The sequence below is a fragment of the Phycodurus eques genome, chromosome 14 (genome assembly GCF_024500275.1).
Source record: "Phycodurus eques isolate BA_2022a chromosome 14, UOR_Pequ_1.1, whole genome shotgun sequence".
NCBI classification, from domain to species: Eukaryota; Metazoa; Chordata; class Actinopteri; order Syngnathiformes; family Syngnathidae; genus Phycodurus; species Phycodurus eques.
Genome location: NC_084538.1, coordinates 11,908,812 through 11,924,928, shown reverse-complemented (window position 1 = coordinate 11,924,928; position 16,117 = coordinate 11,908,812). Strand labels below are relative to the sequence as shown.

Here is a 16,117-nt window from a genome sequence, read left to right as displayed (position 1 = left end):
AGCCTCTGTCCAGCCAGAATGACTGTCTATCTCCCATTTCCTTCCCCCCCTGCGCTCTGGTCCCCTTTCACTTTATGCTCTTGCTCCTTTTCCCTTGTCCTTATCTTCCTCCTCTCTGCCCTGTATCTTCTCTCTTTTATCCTACAATTCACTCCCTCACTCTGCTTCCATTTTTGTTACCTTCCCTCCCTCCCTCACTCACTCGCTCCTCTCTGTTGTCTGATTGAGGGTGAGTTACGAGGGGGCTGCAGCTGGAGGGGGCCACCATGCCTCGTAATTACATCTCTTTTTATTACCCGCGCTAATGGCCCTCAGGGAGAGGGAAACAATAATAAATTAATAGAATATGAGCTCCAGCTCGACTGAAATCTCTATCATTTCATTTTGGACCATCCCGTCCTCTGGTATATGAAACAGTTTGTGATTAATCTCTGAGAGGCTTGAGTTGGCCGTCTATGGGTTTGAGCTTCCCCACTGGTGAGATAAAGGCAGAGGTGATGTTTTTTAGGCTTTTTTGGCTTTTTTGCCTCATCGCTACTCTTATCCCCAACCTTTTGAGGAAAATGCAGGTTAGCTCTGTCAGCTGCAATCTTTTTTTGAAACTTGATGGAAGTGAATATGTCAATGGTAGTCATGAGCATGTTTTACATCGTGTAATCTTGAAAATGAAAATCCCTGTCAGAGCTAAATGCACACGATAAAGCTGTGCTTTGTTATTAGTATTATTATTTTGGCTGTGTGTGACTTTTAAATGCACTCAGAAGTGGAGTGGAAAAGGGCATTCAAGTGTGCAGACAGGCCTCTCTGATTTGGTCAATATCGTGTCATGTTTGGTCAAACCTCACTATCAGCAGTGGGCTGGAAATGAAGATGTAAATATTGATATTTCATTAGAGGAAATCACCCACTCTGGCGGCACTTAACCGGGCCACCTTCAGAGTGCGGCGGCCGGAGCGCTTTGTGACCTGCGGAGTCGGGAAGTCACTTCGTTACTCGATTAAATTGAGTGGAAAAACGGCAAGGCAACGACACGAGATTCCATTTGGAGCGATAATTTAGGCCCTGAAGAGAACGGATGGAGCAGCGGGAAAACACCACCTCTCCATCTCACAACAGTGGATTAAATTTAAGGACTTTTAGCGTCAAAGGTAATTGTAGGCTGCTGGGCTATGTGCATATGGCTGAGGACTGCGCGCTGTATAACTCTAACGCCTCTTCAACAAGAACCAAACGAGGCCTTCACACGGGCTGTCACATTGGGAGCGGCGCTTTAGTTCCGCTTCATCCCTCTTTGCCATTAAAAGGCTCGACAGGGCTTTGCCTGTGATTGCGATGCCAACCTGACGCGGCCATCAAGAGGGCCCCTGTCCTCGGATGACAGTTATCTTCTGGCCAGTCCGCATTCTGTTCAACTTAATAGACACGCATGCAGACAAGGAAATAACACGACAAAGCATTTTAACATTCACCCCAAATATGTTTAATGGCATAGGCTTTTACAAACCATGGTTTATTGCTTCCACTGATAATAGTGAAGTACTTAGAGTGCTTTCAGCAGTTGTTTGTGTGGTCTAATTCGCCAGCCCTCCGACCAGTTTTGCCGGACTGTTAGCACTCTATTCTACCGACTATTGATTCCCCTTCAAAATGTGAAGGCCCGCACATTCTGATCTCAATCTCTTAATTAATGTATCCTGCAGCTCTCCCCCTGCAGTGGTCATCACCACGATAAGGGGAATTGAACACAGGTACCACTCTGCTGGGTTCTGGTTCTTTTTCTGCTGCTTCCACATCATGCCGTTTATTTCCGCTTGTGTGTTAGTGTGTGTGTTCTTTGTTGTCCTGGGCAGGCACAGATAAACACAAGGGCTTGTGGCGGCCCCGAAGTGTGATCATTTATTTTCAGAGAAAATGCAGGGCATAGATGTGTTGAGCGGCTCGGGTCAATACTGTAATCTATCGCTTCTTAATCACGCAGTGGCAGGTGGCATGGCAACAGCGAACTTGTAAAAGCAATCATGTTAATCATGGGTGGAGCTGGAGAGCCTAATATGCTGTCAGAATGGGCCGCCTGCAGGCACAAGAGGCGGAGGGAGGGAAAGGGTGGGTTGAATGGGGGGTGTAGTCTTGACAGTTTATTGCTGCCTAGTATCAAGGGAAATAGACTTTAAAATATTTCTCTTTTTAGATGAACTCTTTTTTTGATTCTTTTGAATTTCTCACAGGGCAACATTAGGTTGTATAGTTGTGACTTAGAGGTTTGATGCACCTGAGCCAATTTGAGCCCATCCAGCTGCTGTTAAAGTAGATTTGTCTTGAGTCTGGGGTTCAACCATGTGACCCCCATGCTTTCTGTCCTCATGTGTGCTTTTGTGTGGGCATTTTGGCAGGCCTGTGTTTCCCTGTGCGTCTCTTTTCCTTGGTGGCGCGTGTTTGAGTAAGTTTGTGAAGATTTGTGTGTACGTCCCCCCTCATCACCTTCTTCCTCCTACACGCATGTGTGTGTCATGTCCTCAACCTCTGCAACCAGAACTCGTCCAAGCGCTAATCCCCGGCTCACCAGTGCAAGTTTGACAGGATACGAGGTGTAACCACCTGGCTTTGTGCATCCCAGACCTTTGCGCCGATTTACTGTCCTCGCTCACAGCAAAGCCCACTCCAACACCCTGACACCTGCTTCAAAGAGGACCTTCCTGTGTTCCTTAATTTAAATTTAAGCAGTGCTTTCCAATGTGTGCCACTGTTTGCACTCAACCTTGAGCTTCATTTTTGACCACCAATTTCTTTTGAAAAACAAAAACAAAAACCTGTTGGTGTTTACCTCCGCCAATGCATGTTTGTTAATGACAAGAGTTCGGTTAAACTGCAGGAGGTCAATGCTCTTTATTTACTGCATGCAATTCGTGGTCACACTAAATGGCAGAGGTTCCGTTCTACTTAGCACCATTGTGGTTCAAAATGTATTTGTTTATTCCTGGCCCTCATGTAGTATCCCCTGGTTTCCTTCCAGGCTTTTCCACTTTGTCTCTGGGAGACCAGATGAGTCTGCTGCAGAGCGCCTGGATGGAGATCCTCATCCTTAGCATCGTGTTTCGCTCGCTTCCCTACGAGGACGAGCTGGTGTACGCCGAAGACTACATCATGGACGAGGAGCACTCACGGCTGACGGGCCTGCTTGACCTCTACGTGTCCATCCTGCAGCTGGTCCGCAAATACAAGAAGCTCAAAGTGGAGAAGGAGGAGTTTGTCACCCTCAAGGCCATTGCTCTTGCCAACTCAGGTGGGCCATTAACAACGCACACACTGGTACTTAGGAGTTAATTTTTTTAACTAATCAAATCTAATATGTATTTTAAATATATACTATTTTGGGTCATTTTTTTAGAAAAGTATACTAGTTGATGATTACCACTAATAACTGCAGTGAATTATTTGTCTATTTTTCTGACATTTTAGATCACGGTTTTTGTTTGAACGTGCACGCACACACACTTTTTTAAATGTAACATTGTATAATTCTTTTTAAATAAAAAAATAATATAAAGGTTTAATTTACTTCACAATCATAAAGTTTTTTAAATTTTACTTGTTCATACACTAGACTATATTCAACAGTCTGAAACCCATTAACAAATAAACTTGTGCTTCAATATATTTTATGTTTATGTTTGGTGGATTTGACAATTTTCTTACTTGGCCAATGTGTATGCTGACCACACAATGAAACTGAGGTGTTGGCCAACAGTTTCCTAGATGACATTTCTCACTTTTGTATATGAATATAGTTTTAGCGTGTAACCTTTCGTTTGGAGCATGAGCTGCACAGATGGGGAGAAGATAAGGGCAGTGCACGAGAAAGAGGCATGGGAAGGAGGTGGCTTTTTAATTGAACACCTTCTGAGTTGTATTTCTCCTCCGCTATCTCCATAACAGTAGCTGCAGGGCACAGCAGCCACTGGAGATAAATTTAGCATTTCATTAGGAGCACAGTGGCTGTCAATAAAATGTGTTAAGTCGAATGGAATGAGTATCAGGCCGCGATAGAGCTCGTTTGTCCCAATGTGAAGACAGCCCCTGCTATTGACAGGCTCCTTTTAAGGAGACTACCCCCCCCCCCCCCCCCTTTCTGATCAATGCCCGCTAGGGTCACTAGCCGCACCCCCCACCTTGTTTTGTCCAGGCTGTAAAAATGAAAATGCTGATGTAAGCAATTTGCTTTTAGAAAGCAGAGCATTGGTCACGAGGTGGGCTGGGGGGTGAAGAGGAAGAGCAGGAGGGTGTCCGCAACGTGAGAACAAGGTCTCTGGGAAATCATTCTCCTGGGAGCCGCCCTCTCTGACAGCTGTGAAAATTCATAGCCATTGATTTTGTAATTAGCAGTTTATCAATCACATCGACGTGGGCTCACTGATGGATTGCAAGGAAATTGTTTCTTTAAAGTTGTTTTTTTTAACTCCATCCCTCCTGCAAACACAACACGCTGCTTGCTTTTTCTTCCCGTTTTATTACCTCTGCCAAGGAGTTTGCCCCCTACACCTTTTTTCATACACCAAGCTACATTTTTTGCGATTGTTCGCTGTTCTTCCAAGGATGTTCCAATTACATTGTGACATCTCAATGATTGTATCATAAAAGAGTAGGCCTATCCAATTCCTTGTCTTTTAGAATAGGTGAAACTAAATACTTTTGCAGTTAAACACAGCAGAATTTACTATAGTCATACACAGTCAGGTAAAGGGAAAAAGGAAAATCCCTTTTTAATGTTTAAGCTTTGGAGAAGGCCTGTGCTTGTTTCTTCAAACATTCTTGTAAAGTCTCGTTAAATGAGGCCTGAAATGTATGTGCGACTTAGAGTTTAATATGTGAAAAAAAATTCTGATTAGTAAAAATGATCATTAGGGTTCTGTTTTCTATTTCAGTGTAAATCTAACATAAGATAATTATGTTCTTCCCGCCTCTCCCTCCCCCTGCCTTGTACTTTTCCAACTGACCTACTTCATTTCACCACAGAGGGCTTGAAAGCCATCGGGTTGAAAAATGTCTCAAGGTTTTGGGAATACGCTTGTTCCAGTCAATGAATATGGGGCCCTTTTATCATCCCACGTGGCCAAACGCATGGCGCCAAGGTGAGGCGTGTGAGGCGGCCAATGACTCGCCGCCTCTGGGGTGTCAGACGGTGGTTAGCCACTGAGAGACACGCCACCGCAGAGACTCCCTGATAAAAGAAGGGCTGATAGCAACAGAGCAAAAGGCGACAATGAGAGAGGAGCATGTAACATGATGCTCGAGACATGTATTTGAACTCAAGACCACACAGGTGGTCAAATAAGAATTGAGTCCAAGTTTGTGTGAGTACAGTGAACCCCTGTTTATCACAGGGGATACATTCCACCCACGACAGGTGAAAATGTGCAATATGAACAAACCATATAAAAATGTTTCTTTAATGGTTTTATCCCTCCCTCGTGTTTTAAATAAGGCATTCTCAACTGCTGGGTTGGTACCCAAAAGGGGGTCGTGGACAGCTAGTAACAACTTAAATGTATTCATATTCTAATTTTTTGCGAAGAGGCTCACCAAGTTCTCACATATTACAGAAGGTAAGCAACAGGAAATGTTACTTACTTGTGCTCTTGTCACTTGTTTACTTCATAAACAAATACAATACAGCTCAGCCTCTGGCTAGTGGGCGTCATGGCCCGCAATATGTTGTTGGCAGCAGCGATGGGAAAGTTCATTTTCTACGCCAACTAGTTCAAAGTTCAGTTCACTACTCAAAAAATGAACTCATTAATAGTTCTTTTTTATTTTTTTTCCACCCCCAATATGTTGCTGATGGGCTATTCCCCTTAAAATACTGCCATATTATTTTCCCATTGTTGCCACCCATTCAATCCACACTAGTAGCCAGCTGCAGCTTTCACCCTACAATCTAAAAAATATGAGGAGAAAACGTATTGCTTGCATGTTTTCTTCGCTGGCACAGTTCTCTAAATAAGAGGCAAAGTGTACTTGCCTTCAAGCTGTTTTTATGTCATTGCCAGTTGAAGCTTATAGTAAAACTAACATAAAACAAAACAGAATTAAGCATTTCATTTAAGCATTTAAACATCAAATTGTTAAACAGACTCACATAATTTTATCCAACAAAGGTCAGCTAGCTTAATGCTAGTTTTATAATGCAAAAAGCTATAAACCGGCTAATGGAAATCAGTGTAGATGTTATGGTAATTGTAAACCTTCACACAATGGCAATGCTTTAACACAGACAGATGAGCAACACATCCAAACAGAGCATACAACAATACAGGGGTATAGTCTCTCTGCTCTTTGGGAACAGCGACGATTGCTGGTGCTTATACTGTAGTTGGGCATAGATCTAGGCAAGAGGGCAAAAAAAAAAAAAAAACGATAATTGATTTAGTTTTACATATTGTCCGATCTCGAATATTATCAAAAAATATATATATATATTCTTACAAAACTTTTTTAAACTGCCAGTTGCAAAACATTTGTACTGAAAAAGAAGCTTGAGAGTAGTTCAACAATTTATTAACATATGAAGTAAATTAAAGAAAAATTAAAAAGTTAACATAGAAAAATACAGTTTTCTTTTTTTTTTTACCCAACAGAACAAAATGTAGGCAAATATAAAATAGCACGGTGGACTAGTTTACAGTCTTTTTACAGGTACGGAAGACCTAAAATGAACAAATTACCCCCTCAGGGATGATGAAGATTCCCTATGTTAACTCTATAATTTTAAAGTTATGTTGCTACATACGGTGTTAACATTGTTGCTACTTGCAAATGTGCATTATCTTTACAAAAATACAGATTACACAGTATCAATTTAAAATATAACGCAATACACAAAACCTTTCGCAATATGAGAATTAGCAGGACTGAATAAATCAATAAATACAAATTGCTAATTAATGTAATTACTGTTGTTGAAAATTCTGCCAATAGCAGGCTGGAACAATGAACCGTGATAAGGCAGTCTTGAAAAAATTTGTACATAAGTACATAAGAAATACAGTATGTTTTTTCCCTTAATATAAAAGGTCTGTAGGCAAGAAAATTAATTGTGTCACTTTGATTGCAGACTTGCCTATGACATCCAATTCTCTAATGGGGCCCCCTTTATATCTACTAATAATTGTCTGTCTTTCCTAAATGGGGTTTTTAATGTGTACTATTAGCCCACGATTCGCACCATCGTTACTGGGGGATAACATTGATTTTCAGTGTGAGTGGTCAAAGGCCACTTTAATAAGCTGCACAGCACAACAAAGAGTTAGGAAGGAAAAAAAACAAACAAAGCACATGTTGTTGTTTTTGTTATGATACATTCTTTGTCCTGTCTGTGGTTGAGATATACTGATAACGTCTTCCCTACCTCACCTCGCTGCACTGATACCACTTCATATCAATCTTGAACTTTAATTTTCAAAAATCCACATCCCTTCTCATCCCCTCAGTGTATTCAAGTGAAGAGCACATTTCTTACTCTTCTTAAATCTTGTCACCCTGATAGACTCCATGCACATAGAGGACATGGAGGCGGTCCAGAAGCTGCAGGACGCTCTGCACGAGGCCCTGCAGGACTACGAGAGCAGCCAGCACCCGGAGGATCCGCGGCGGGCGGGAAAACTGCTTATGACCCTGCCCTTGCTGCGGCAGACGGCCACCAAGGCTGTGCAGCACTTTTATAGCATCAAGGTGCAGGGCAAGGTGCCCATGCACAAACTGTTCCTGGAGATGCTGGAGGCCAAGGTCTGATTCTCGGAGCTGCTTTTAGTGCTGCACATTGAGACTTTTTAGGAGCAAGATTTTGGGGGTGCTCGGGATGGGGGAGACCTCAGCTTGGCGAGGCAGCACACAGACTGACCTCCCTCCTTCTGCAACACTGGGACGCAATCTTAAAAAAAAAAAAAAGAACCAGAAGCAAACTTGGTTGTTAATATAAATAAGAATGATGAAGAATAATTTAAAATATATAAGAAATAATATGTACAGTAATAATTTGTTTTGTTAATTGTTGTTGGTCATGCTCCCAGGTGTCCCTCAGCATCTTCAGAAAAATAGATGCCAGTAACAAGAAAAATGATTTCTTTCATTGATTTTATTCTGACGGCAGCAGAGGTGTCAACAACAACACTCACCACTGTGACTCTGTCTGGGACATGTACAGTATATATTTATTACTAGAAGACTGAGTGTACAGTTTAATGTCTGTTGATACTGGTGGCCATTTTCTCTCACCCTCCGCCCGCAGGGAGGGGAGGAAAACAAGAACTTCTTAAATGTGAACTGTTAACAGTTCAAATGTCCTCGGACATACAGTACAGTACCTCTCAAGAACAGTTTGATCTGATCCGTGTCAGAGTGGAAGGCTTGTTTAACCAAACTAGCATAGGCAGTTACACTAGTCGGTAGTCTTCTTCTGTAGTGATTCAGCAATAAATGACGGTGTGGGAACCTTCATCTTTCATGTGCTACGTTTCAACGCTGCTGTTGCCACAAGGCCGTGCCTGCTCGCTTAGTTCCATCGCACACGTATGCACAGCGTTTCTCCTACTCCTCCTCGTGTCAGCCATCGAGCCCCAAACGTATCCTTTTTAAGCCAGTGAAAGATGGGCTGAGCTAACGGAGTCTATAGGTGAAAGCTGATCATCACTTTCAAAGGCTTTCTGTAGAGTGGCACCAGTCCAGGAGATTCCATGTTCAAACAATCAGAGGCCCATATGTCAAAGCGCTCTATTTTGGAACCCTTTAAGCTTGTGGCAGAGTCATCCCCGCACACTGAGAGCAAGGTGGCCAGCATCTGCTCTCACCATCTTAGACACCTTCTGTCTTTAAATAGCTGTGTCGGCATTTATAGAACCTGGACCAGACCAAGGTAAACGGCAGGTGCAGAGGCACTTCGCACCGGGTTTATATTTAAGCCCGCAGGAGGTTGTCGTCTGCATGGCAGCGGGCACGTGGGCCGCTTTTTAACCCTCATGTAGACACAGTGGCCGGTGCCGAACGACACCGGCGGCCAGTGGCTCGCTATGAGAGCGGGATGGCCGAGCTATGCAAGAAACAAAGTGTCAGCATACGCCAGAGGGTAACAGCAAGCCAACAGAGTGCCACTACAAGGTGTGAACCCTGCTGGGAGAAGGAGATCTTAGGCTCCCTTTAGCTTCATGTCTATTACGCCCTCTGTGAGCTCCAGTCCTGTCCGGTCCAGCTCAATTGCGAGACGTGCGCGTTTATACTACTGAAGGATTTTTTTTTGGGTGACATGATAAACGGCGGTGCTGTCACAAAAATATGATACTGTGATCAAAGGAGTAGAGACGGTGACTGTCGTGCTCACAATAGCAATGCCCAGCAATTTTCCAGGTTTCACAGTACCCTGAGGTCCATGTTAAGAAGACAGACCACCCCCTACTTGCCAATAAACCTCCCAACTCCATTGTAGAGTAACACTGTAAGTCCGCTGGCTGTTGTGCAATACATCATGGACCACCTCTGATTGAAACCATCAGAAAATTTCTATTGCTAATAAATAACATCCTGAATCCCTCTAATCAATCACATATAACCTGTATATCAGATTAAGAAGTATATTTACTTTGCTCCACTGGCAAGAAACGTTTGTGCTTGTTTAAATAAAACTGCATTATACAGGAAATCTTTTTTTTTTTTTTTTTTTTAATAAAAGAAATACTTTTGTAGTGGATAACGATTAGACAACAAAAAAGGTTCCCTTCTTTTTTCCCCACCTTGTAATGCGGCTCTGTTTAACGTCAAAATGTCTTACAGTACAAGCTAAGTGTGTAAATATATCAGCCTTCAGTGCAGTAGGTTGCCGAAGTACCATTGAAAATAAAGTATGCAGCGCCCTGCTGACTACTACCTCATTATCATATGTCAATATTTCTCTGATTCTGCACCCTTTTATCATCTTTACATGTCTGTGACCTAACCTGAGCAATCCATGTTTTTTATCCTCCCTCAGCGCTCCTGCCAAATATATTTGGAACTGTAATTGATAACCGTCCCATTCATTGTTCACTGATCTGTTTGTAAAGGTAACGCATGCTTCACGTTGATCACATGACTTTACCGTCACCCCTCCCACTTACCCCCATGTTATCCATGATGGTTACTAAGCGGGTATGTGTGTTTCTTTTGTTCCTCTTTCCTTTGAACAGTGTATCACAATTGGTCTCTCAGTGATGGACTACAGACGGGGGCAGGTGACTGACTCCCTGCTCCTGCGTGACTGAGTATTTATGGTGTGAAATATATCATTTGCAATGGTGTACATTTGTTATCTCTGGTCATTCAATCGCCAGTATCTGTGTCCATTCTGATTTTCAGTAAGGTAAGGGATCAATGAATTAAATATTCCCTGAAATCTGTGATTCTTTTGTATCTTAACTTGATATCTTCCTCTGAGACAAACGATGCACTTTTACACGTAACATTTTCAAATATGACGGCTTGTCTAAAAATTTTTACCAGGCTCAGTACGAAAAGTAATTCACTGGAATAAGTAAACAGGCGTAGATATATTATTAATTTGGAAAAATGATGTTGCAAAGCATATTGCAGGAGGTTATGGATTGTGTTCACACATATGTACATTACCAACATAACTCAGATCCTGGTAAATGTTAAATTAATTTCCATAAAACTGTTGAATGCTACATCCTGGTCCAACGAACAATCCCTTCAATTCTGGGCCTTTTTTTATTTTATTTTTTTATTTTTTTTTACTTGTGAAGAAAATAATTGAATCCTAATATTACAAGAAAAAGATCATGATCTTACGAGAATAAATTTGTAACATGATGAGGAAAAAAGTCATATTTAAAAAAATAATTTTAACAAGTAAATGGGAAAATGCACTCCAGCAGCCACTTTTTCTTTCATTTTTTTGGACTTGACATATTACGATTAGTTCCTTCTCAGGAACAGATATAAACATTAAAACTAGTCATACTGATGTGTTGATGTGACAGAGTGTTTGTTATTTCATTGTTTGTCAAACTTACACTATCGTCTAATTTGACAAAATCCTTAACAGTCTGCAGCTTGTGCTTGTAACATTACAGCTTTATCAACAAAAATTACTGACATTTTTTTTTTTTTTTGTAATGGGTAATTATTCTAGTAAAATCTCACCATTTTTTTTTTTTTCATATATCACAACTTCCACCCGGTAGTCTTGCCAACTTTGTTCTTGGAATATCCTTTTTTTAAAAAGTTTTTTTTTTTTTGTCTTGTTCAGCCCTTATATGTCACTCCTATTTACCATGGAATGCTTTTTCTTCAGTTGATTAGCAGTTATCAAGTAACACAGTAGAGTAACATATTAGTCAAATGCAATTGATCACAGAATACCTTTAAAAATACAATAACTGGACCATCTTCCACATCAATTTCCTGTTTCATGTCTTTTACATACATTATTACACAAGCTGCTACCATATGTAAGAATGGACGAAGCTGCAGTAACACTCGATATATTGTTGTTCGGACTCCTCCATTGGCCTGAGCACTTTCAGAAGTGCTGATTTGCATATAACACCTAAATTCTAATCTTTGTTCCATGTAATTATATAAATTTATTCCAAACAGTCTATTCTGTAGCGTTTCTCTTGGCAGCACTGCTTCCTGTAATAAATGTGGATGTTGAATAATTTGTCCAATCAGATTTAAGCCTTTGTGTGCTGCCATATCTATTTAATCTGTCCAGGACCTTTGGAATCATTTTTGCTGGCCGATGTGACTGAAACTATATTAGCAATGGGACTGTTCCTTTAACCGATCGGATTTTTTAGATCCTCACATGGCCAAAGAGCTGTCCCTCGATAACACCAGCATTATTCCATTCACTGGTTGGTCAGAGCAAAGCTTGTTACAGCCAATCTCCAATAGCAGCAAAGCGATCTGCACACATTAATAATCAGCATCTCTGGTGAGTTATTACCGGGGTGTCGAACTGGGGATGGAGGGGGGTGTTGGGTAACAACTGTCCCAAGGCCCTGAGCATTTTGGGGGGTGGGGGGCTGGCTGTCCGGGAGCCCAAAGGCTGGGAGCCCAAAGGCACTCCCCACCACCTCGGTCGACAAATATTTTTTGGAGGGGCCCCTCCATGAAGGTGTTGTATGGGGGCTCAGAATCAGGAGCTATGCCCCTGAGTGAGTATGATGTACTTGTATATTATTATGAATTCGCATGCTTTTATAGATAAATATTGATTCTGAACTGCTCCAGATGTTGTATGTGGCACAGGTACTGTTGTTATGAAGCAGTTTTATATAACTTGCAACATGATATTGGTGGCATTCAGAGTTGCATTAAGTCAAGTAAATGGTCACTGAAGGCCCATTATCAAAACACAGCCTGCCACTGACTAGGATATACTCTGTGTGTGTGTGTGTGTGTGTGTGTGTGTGTGTGTGTGTGTGTGTGTGTGCGCGTGCGTGCGTGCGTGCGTGCGCATACTGCATTTCAGGTCTTTTCACCGTGATCCAGAGGATCATCAATGCTCAGCCTGTGTTGCCATTCTTCTTTGGTCTGCTAATCGAGCAAAGAAAGCTCATCCCTGCAGACCAGACATGGGTGGCAGTAAGTGGCACAAGTCGCTTTCATTGCCTCCACACTATGATCATCAACCAGTGCAGCAGAGGTATTGCGAATGCATCCGTCACAGGAAACAGGCACACAGACATGTTAGCTGTGATGATGGCGGGGAGGGGAATGGAGGGGCTGTATTATTCCAGGAAGCTGATATTCCAGGGAGTTCAAGTATTCCCTTCTCTATATAATTATATGAGCCAATTTCCCTTTTTGAAATAATGTCTCGCTAGCCAATTAATTGAAATAATCCTCAACATGGAAACATCAGGGATACTGTAGCTTAAGAATGAGGGTAGACAATGCATGGAGCCCCCAACCAATAAAAACTAGCCTTCTGGCTAATTCTGGCTTTTTTAACCATGTGTATTTCATGTGTTTTATAAAATTGCCTTGTCCCCTTTCAAATAAACTGATTAATAATAATAATATGTTCGCTTTCTTGTGCACGTCATAGTAATAAAGTGAACCCCTTTTTCTGAGGTGAGATGAAAAGCTCCAAAAAACACGATGTAGCAGGAGTTCACTTTATTGATACATCGGTCCCAGATACAGATACGTGGCAGACGTTCACCCTCCATTGACAGGTCTGAACACATTCTGGTTAGACTTATGAGGCATCTCATCGAAATGCGGCTCCGCTCGCCGAGCTACGGCTTCCGCGTCGCTTAACTGTCTTTCATTATTGCCTAAGCAACATTGATGATACTGAGGGAAAGGATTACACGTCAGGGTGAGTGATTGGCTTTGAACAGAGCTGCCGCACACTCTTTGTATCAAGACCACGCTCAAATTACACTTAGCTTGAAAACGGAGCGCGCCGAGGCCCAAGAGAGCTGCTGGCACATAAACCAGGAGTGGGACACCTTCGCACTCTCTCTCTCTCTCTCTCTCTCTCTTTCTCTCTCTCTCTCTCTCTCTCTCACTCTCTCTCTCTCAATCACACTCTCACACAATTTTTCTTGTTTTTGAGGTGCAGACCCTCCTTTATATTTTGTATTTATTATTTTATTGTATTATTATTTATTGGGTAGCATTTATTTATTTATTATTTAATATTTTATTATTATTTATTTATTATTTTTACAATGATCTTTTCATTGCCTACATTTAACCCAAACCAGTTTCCCTGACTGAGCAATGATCTGTAGTAACGTTCAGTTGAGCTTTTCGAATGTTGTTTACGCGACCCAGTTTTTTGGAGCTTGGAAGTGCAAACATGAATAGGTCTGGAAGTGGACATTTTTAAAGACGACGTCATTACAGTTGCTGTCTAAAAGCTGAAAATGTTGTCTGAGAAGATGGCCAGGAACGTGTGTTACGTGTGTTTTTTTCTGGGTGTACATGTGCAAGTACAGAAAGTCACAATGTAAACGATTGTGGTGGACTAAAGGGCTGTTGCAGCATTTGTACAGCAAAATGTATATTTATTATAATGCGATTTGTGGAGTTGCATTATCTGTGATTGGCTGGCAACCAGTTCTGGGTGTACCCCGCCTCCTGCCCGATGATACCTGGGATAGGCTCCAGCATGCCCGCGACCCTACTGAGGAGAAGCGGCTCGGAAAATTGATGGATGCATGGATGGAGTTGCATTATGTCAAATTGTAAACTTTCATAAATGCAAACACAACAGTTTTGGATGAGGCAGGAGAAAAAGCAGTTGGTGTGCTTCAACCCACAGTGTTTCTGAATCTTTGCAAAGCCGCTTGACCAACTTTTGGCCTGCTGTGCATTACACAGCTTTTTTGTCTTTATAAAATAATTTTTCCATCCATTTATCTTCCATAGCACTTCTCCCTATTGTGGTCGCGGATGAGCTGGAGCCAATCCGAGTTGACTAACGGTGAGAGGTACACCCTGGACTGGTCACCAGCCAATCACGTGGCAGATATAGACAAAAACATTCTCACTTATATTCACACGTGGACAATTGAAAGTCTTAAATTATCTCAAAAATGCTATAAATCATTTTTACTTGTTTTCTTTTTTAACAATATTGACCAGCAGGGTCTCCATAACACCTTAAACAAATATAATACAAAAGCAAATGACTGGGCATATCTGTGGACATTTTTAGACTTTCTTTTTATTTGTTTGTTTAGTCTTTTTTTTTTTAAATGTGGTCATTCACTCCCCCCTTATCCAACACTGTCCCTGTCTCCATACATTTCTTATGATGAAAACAAATTAATGGATGTGATGGTGGTGGTTGCCATCCGTTCTTAATCCAGTAGTTTCACTGACTCTTCATGTCGCTTTTTATTTCAATAAACCACCATACACATTGTGCCTTTGTCTTGAGGAGTAGTGAATTTTTAGGGTTTTCTTTAAAAAATATATATATATATTTAACTGAAATACAAAAATACGATTTGATTAAAAACTTTCACAACCACCTAGTACTGTACATCCAAAACCAAAGCATTTTAATTTGTAAAGACACTTTGTGCTCACCCTGTTTAATTAATTTCATTCTGTTACCCCTCACCAGTTGTAGCTGTTCCACTGGCAGTACAGGAGCCGTACCTCCCACACCTCTGACTCCGCCCACAGCTTCCTGCGGCCGATCGATAGGCTGTCAAAGTGCTTCGCAGGCGCAGCGACTGCAGGCCATCTGAGATTTCGCCCTCTCATTGTCCATCTTCACTGTTTTAAGTGCATTTATCAGGTTACACGGCGGCTCCCCTCCGCGCTAATGCACAGCTGAGCAGCTGTCTCGAAAAACCTAATGGCACACATGAGCGGACCTTTGTCCTACTCCGCTCAGGAACTTTCATCAGACTCTTATGCAACCACAGATACAGTGAAAGGTGAGACCAAGTAGCACTTAAATTCCCATGTAATCCTATGGTTCACATCAAGGGACAATCTGGATTAGATGATTTTAAAAATGAAATTAAATAGTAGTTGTAGTTGTGTGAGAGCCAAAGTGTGTCAGCGGCATTAGCCCTCCTCATTTGAGCTTAAAAGCATGAGGACAATTAAGGCCTCTGAGAGACAAATGCACTATCAGTGGCTACAAAGACTCTCCAATCTTGTTGAGAAATTGCTGCTTTTAGGCCAAAAGTGTGTTTGCGCTCACTTGAACAGTGTATGTATAGAAGCTGCTAGGTAATAAACAATAACACACACACACACACACACATAGCCACACACGGTAACTGTGTGGCAAGGGTTTTGTCCCTTCTTTTGAGATTTATTCGCTGGTCTGTATCTTTATCTGTGGGATGAAGCTGTGAGGGAGCTGAAATATTTCCAACTATCTCCAGAATGTATCTACCTCCAACCATTGAGAAGACTGTAGTGGGAGGTGTGCGTAGTTGTGAATGTGTGTGTGTCTGTGTGTGTTTTGAGGAGGGGTCTTCTCTCACTGTTTTATTGCCTCTGCCATGTATTTACACGTTCTTATGGGCTTTTCCAATTTAAACACTGCTTTGGAAATAATGAAGGGAGATAAGGAACACTGATAAGC

General features: G+C 41.8%; 1 protein-coding gene across 4 annotated transcripts in view; it reads left to right on the top strand.

Moving 5' to 3' along the window:
* esrrb (estrogen-related receptor beta) overlaps positions 1-10,406 on the top strand; it is a 45,473-nt gene extending 35,067 nt beyond the window's left edge. For all 4 annotated transcript variants that reach the window (XM_061696410.1, XM_061696409.1, XM_061696408.1 and 1 more), the window contains 2 exons: positions 3,011-3,280; positions 7,541-10,406. In XM_061696410.1, coding sequence (XP_061552394.1) covers positions 3,011-3,280; positions 7,541-7,785 — 515 coding nt within the window. In that variant the 3' untranslated portion in view covers positions 7,786-10,406. The remainder of the gene's footprint in view (positions 1-3,010; positions 3,281-7,540) is intronic.
* The last annotated feature ends 5,711 nt before the right edge of the window (positions 10,407-16,117 follow it).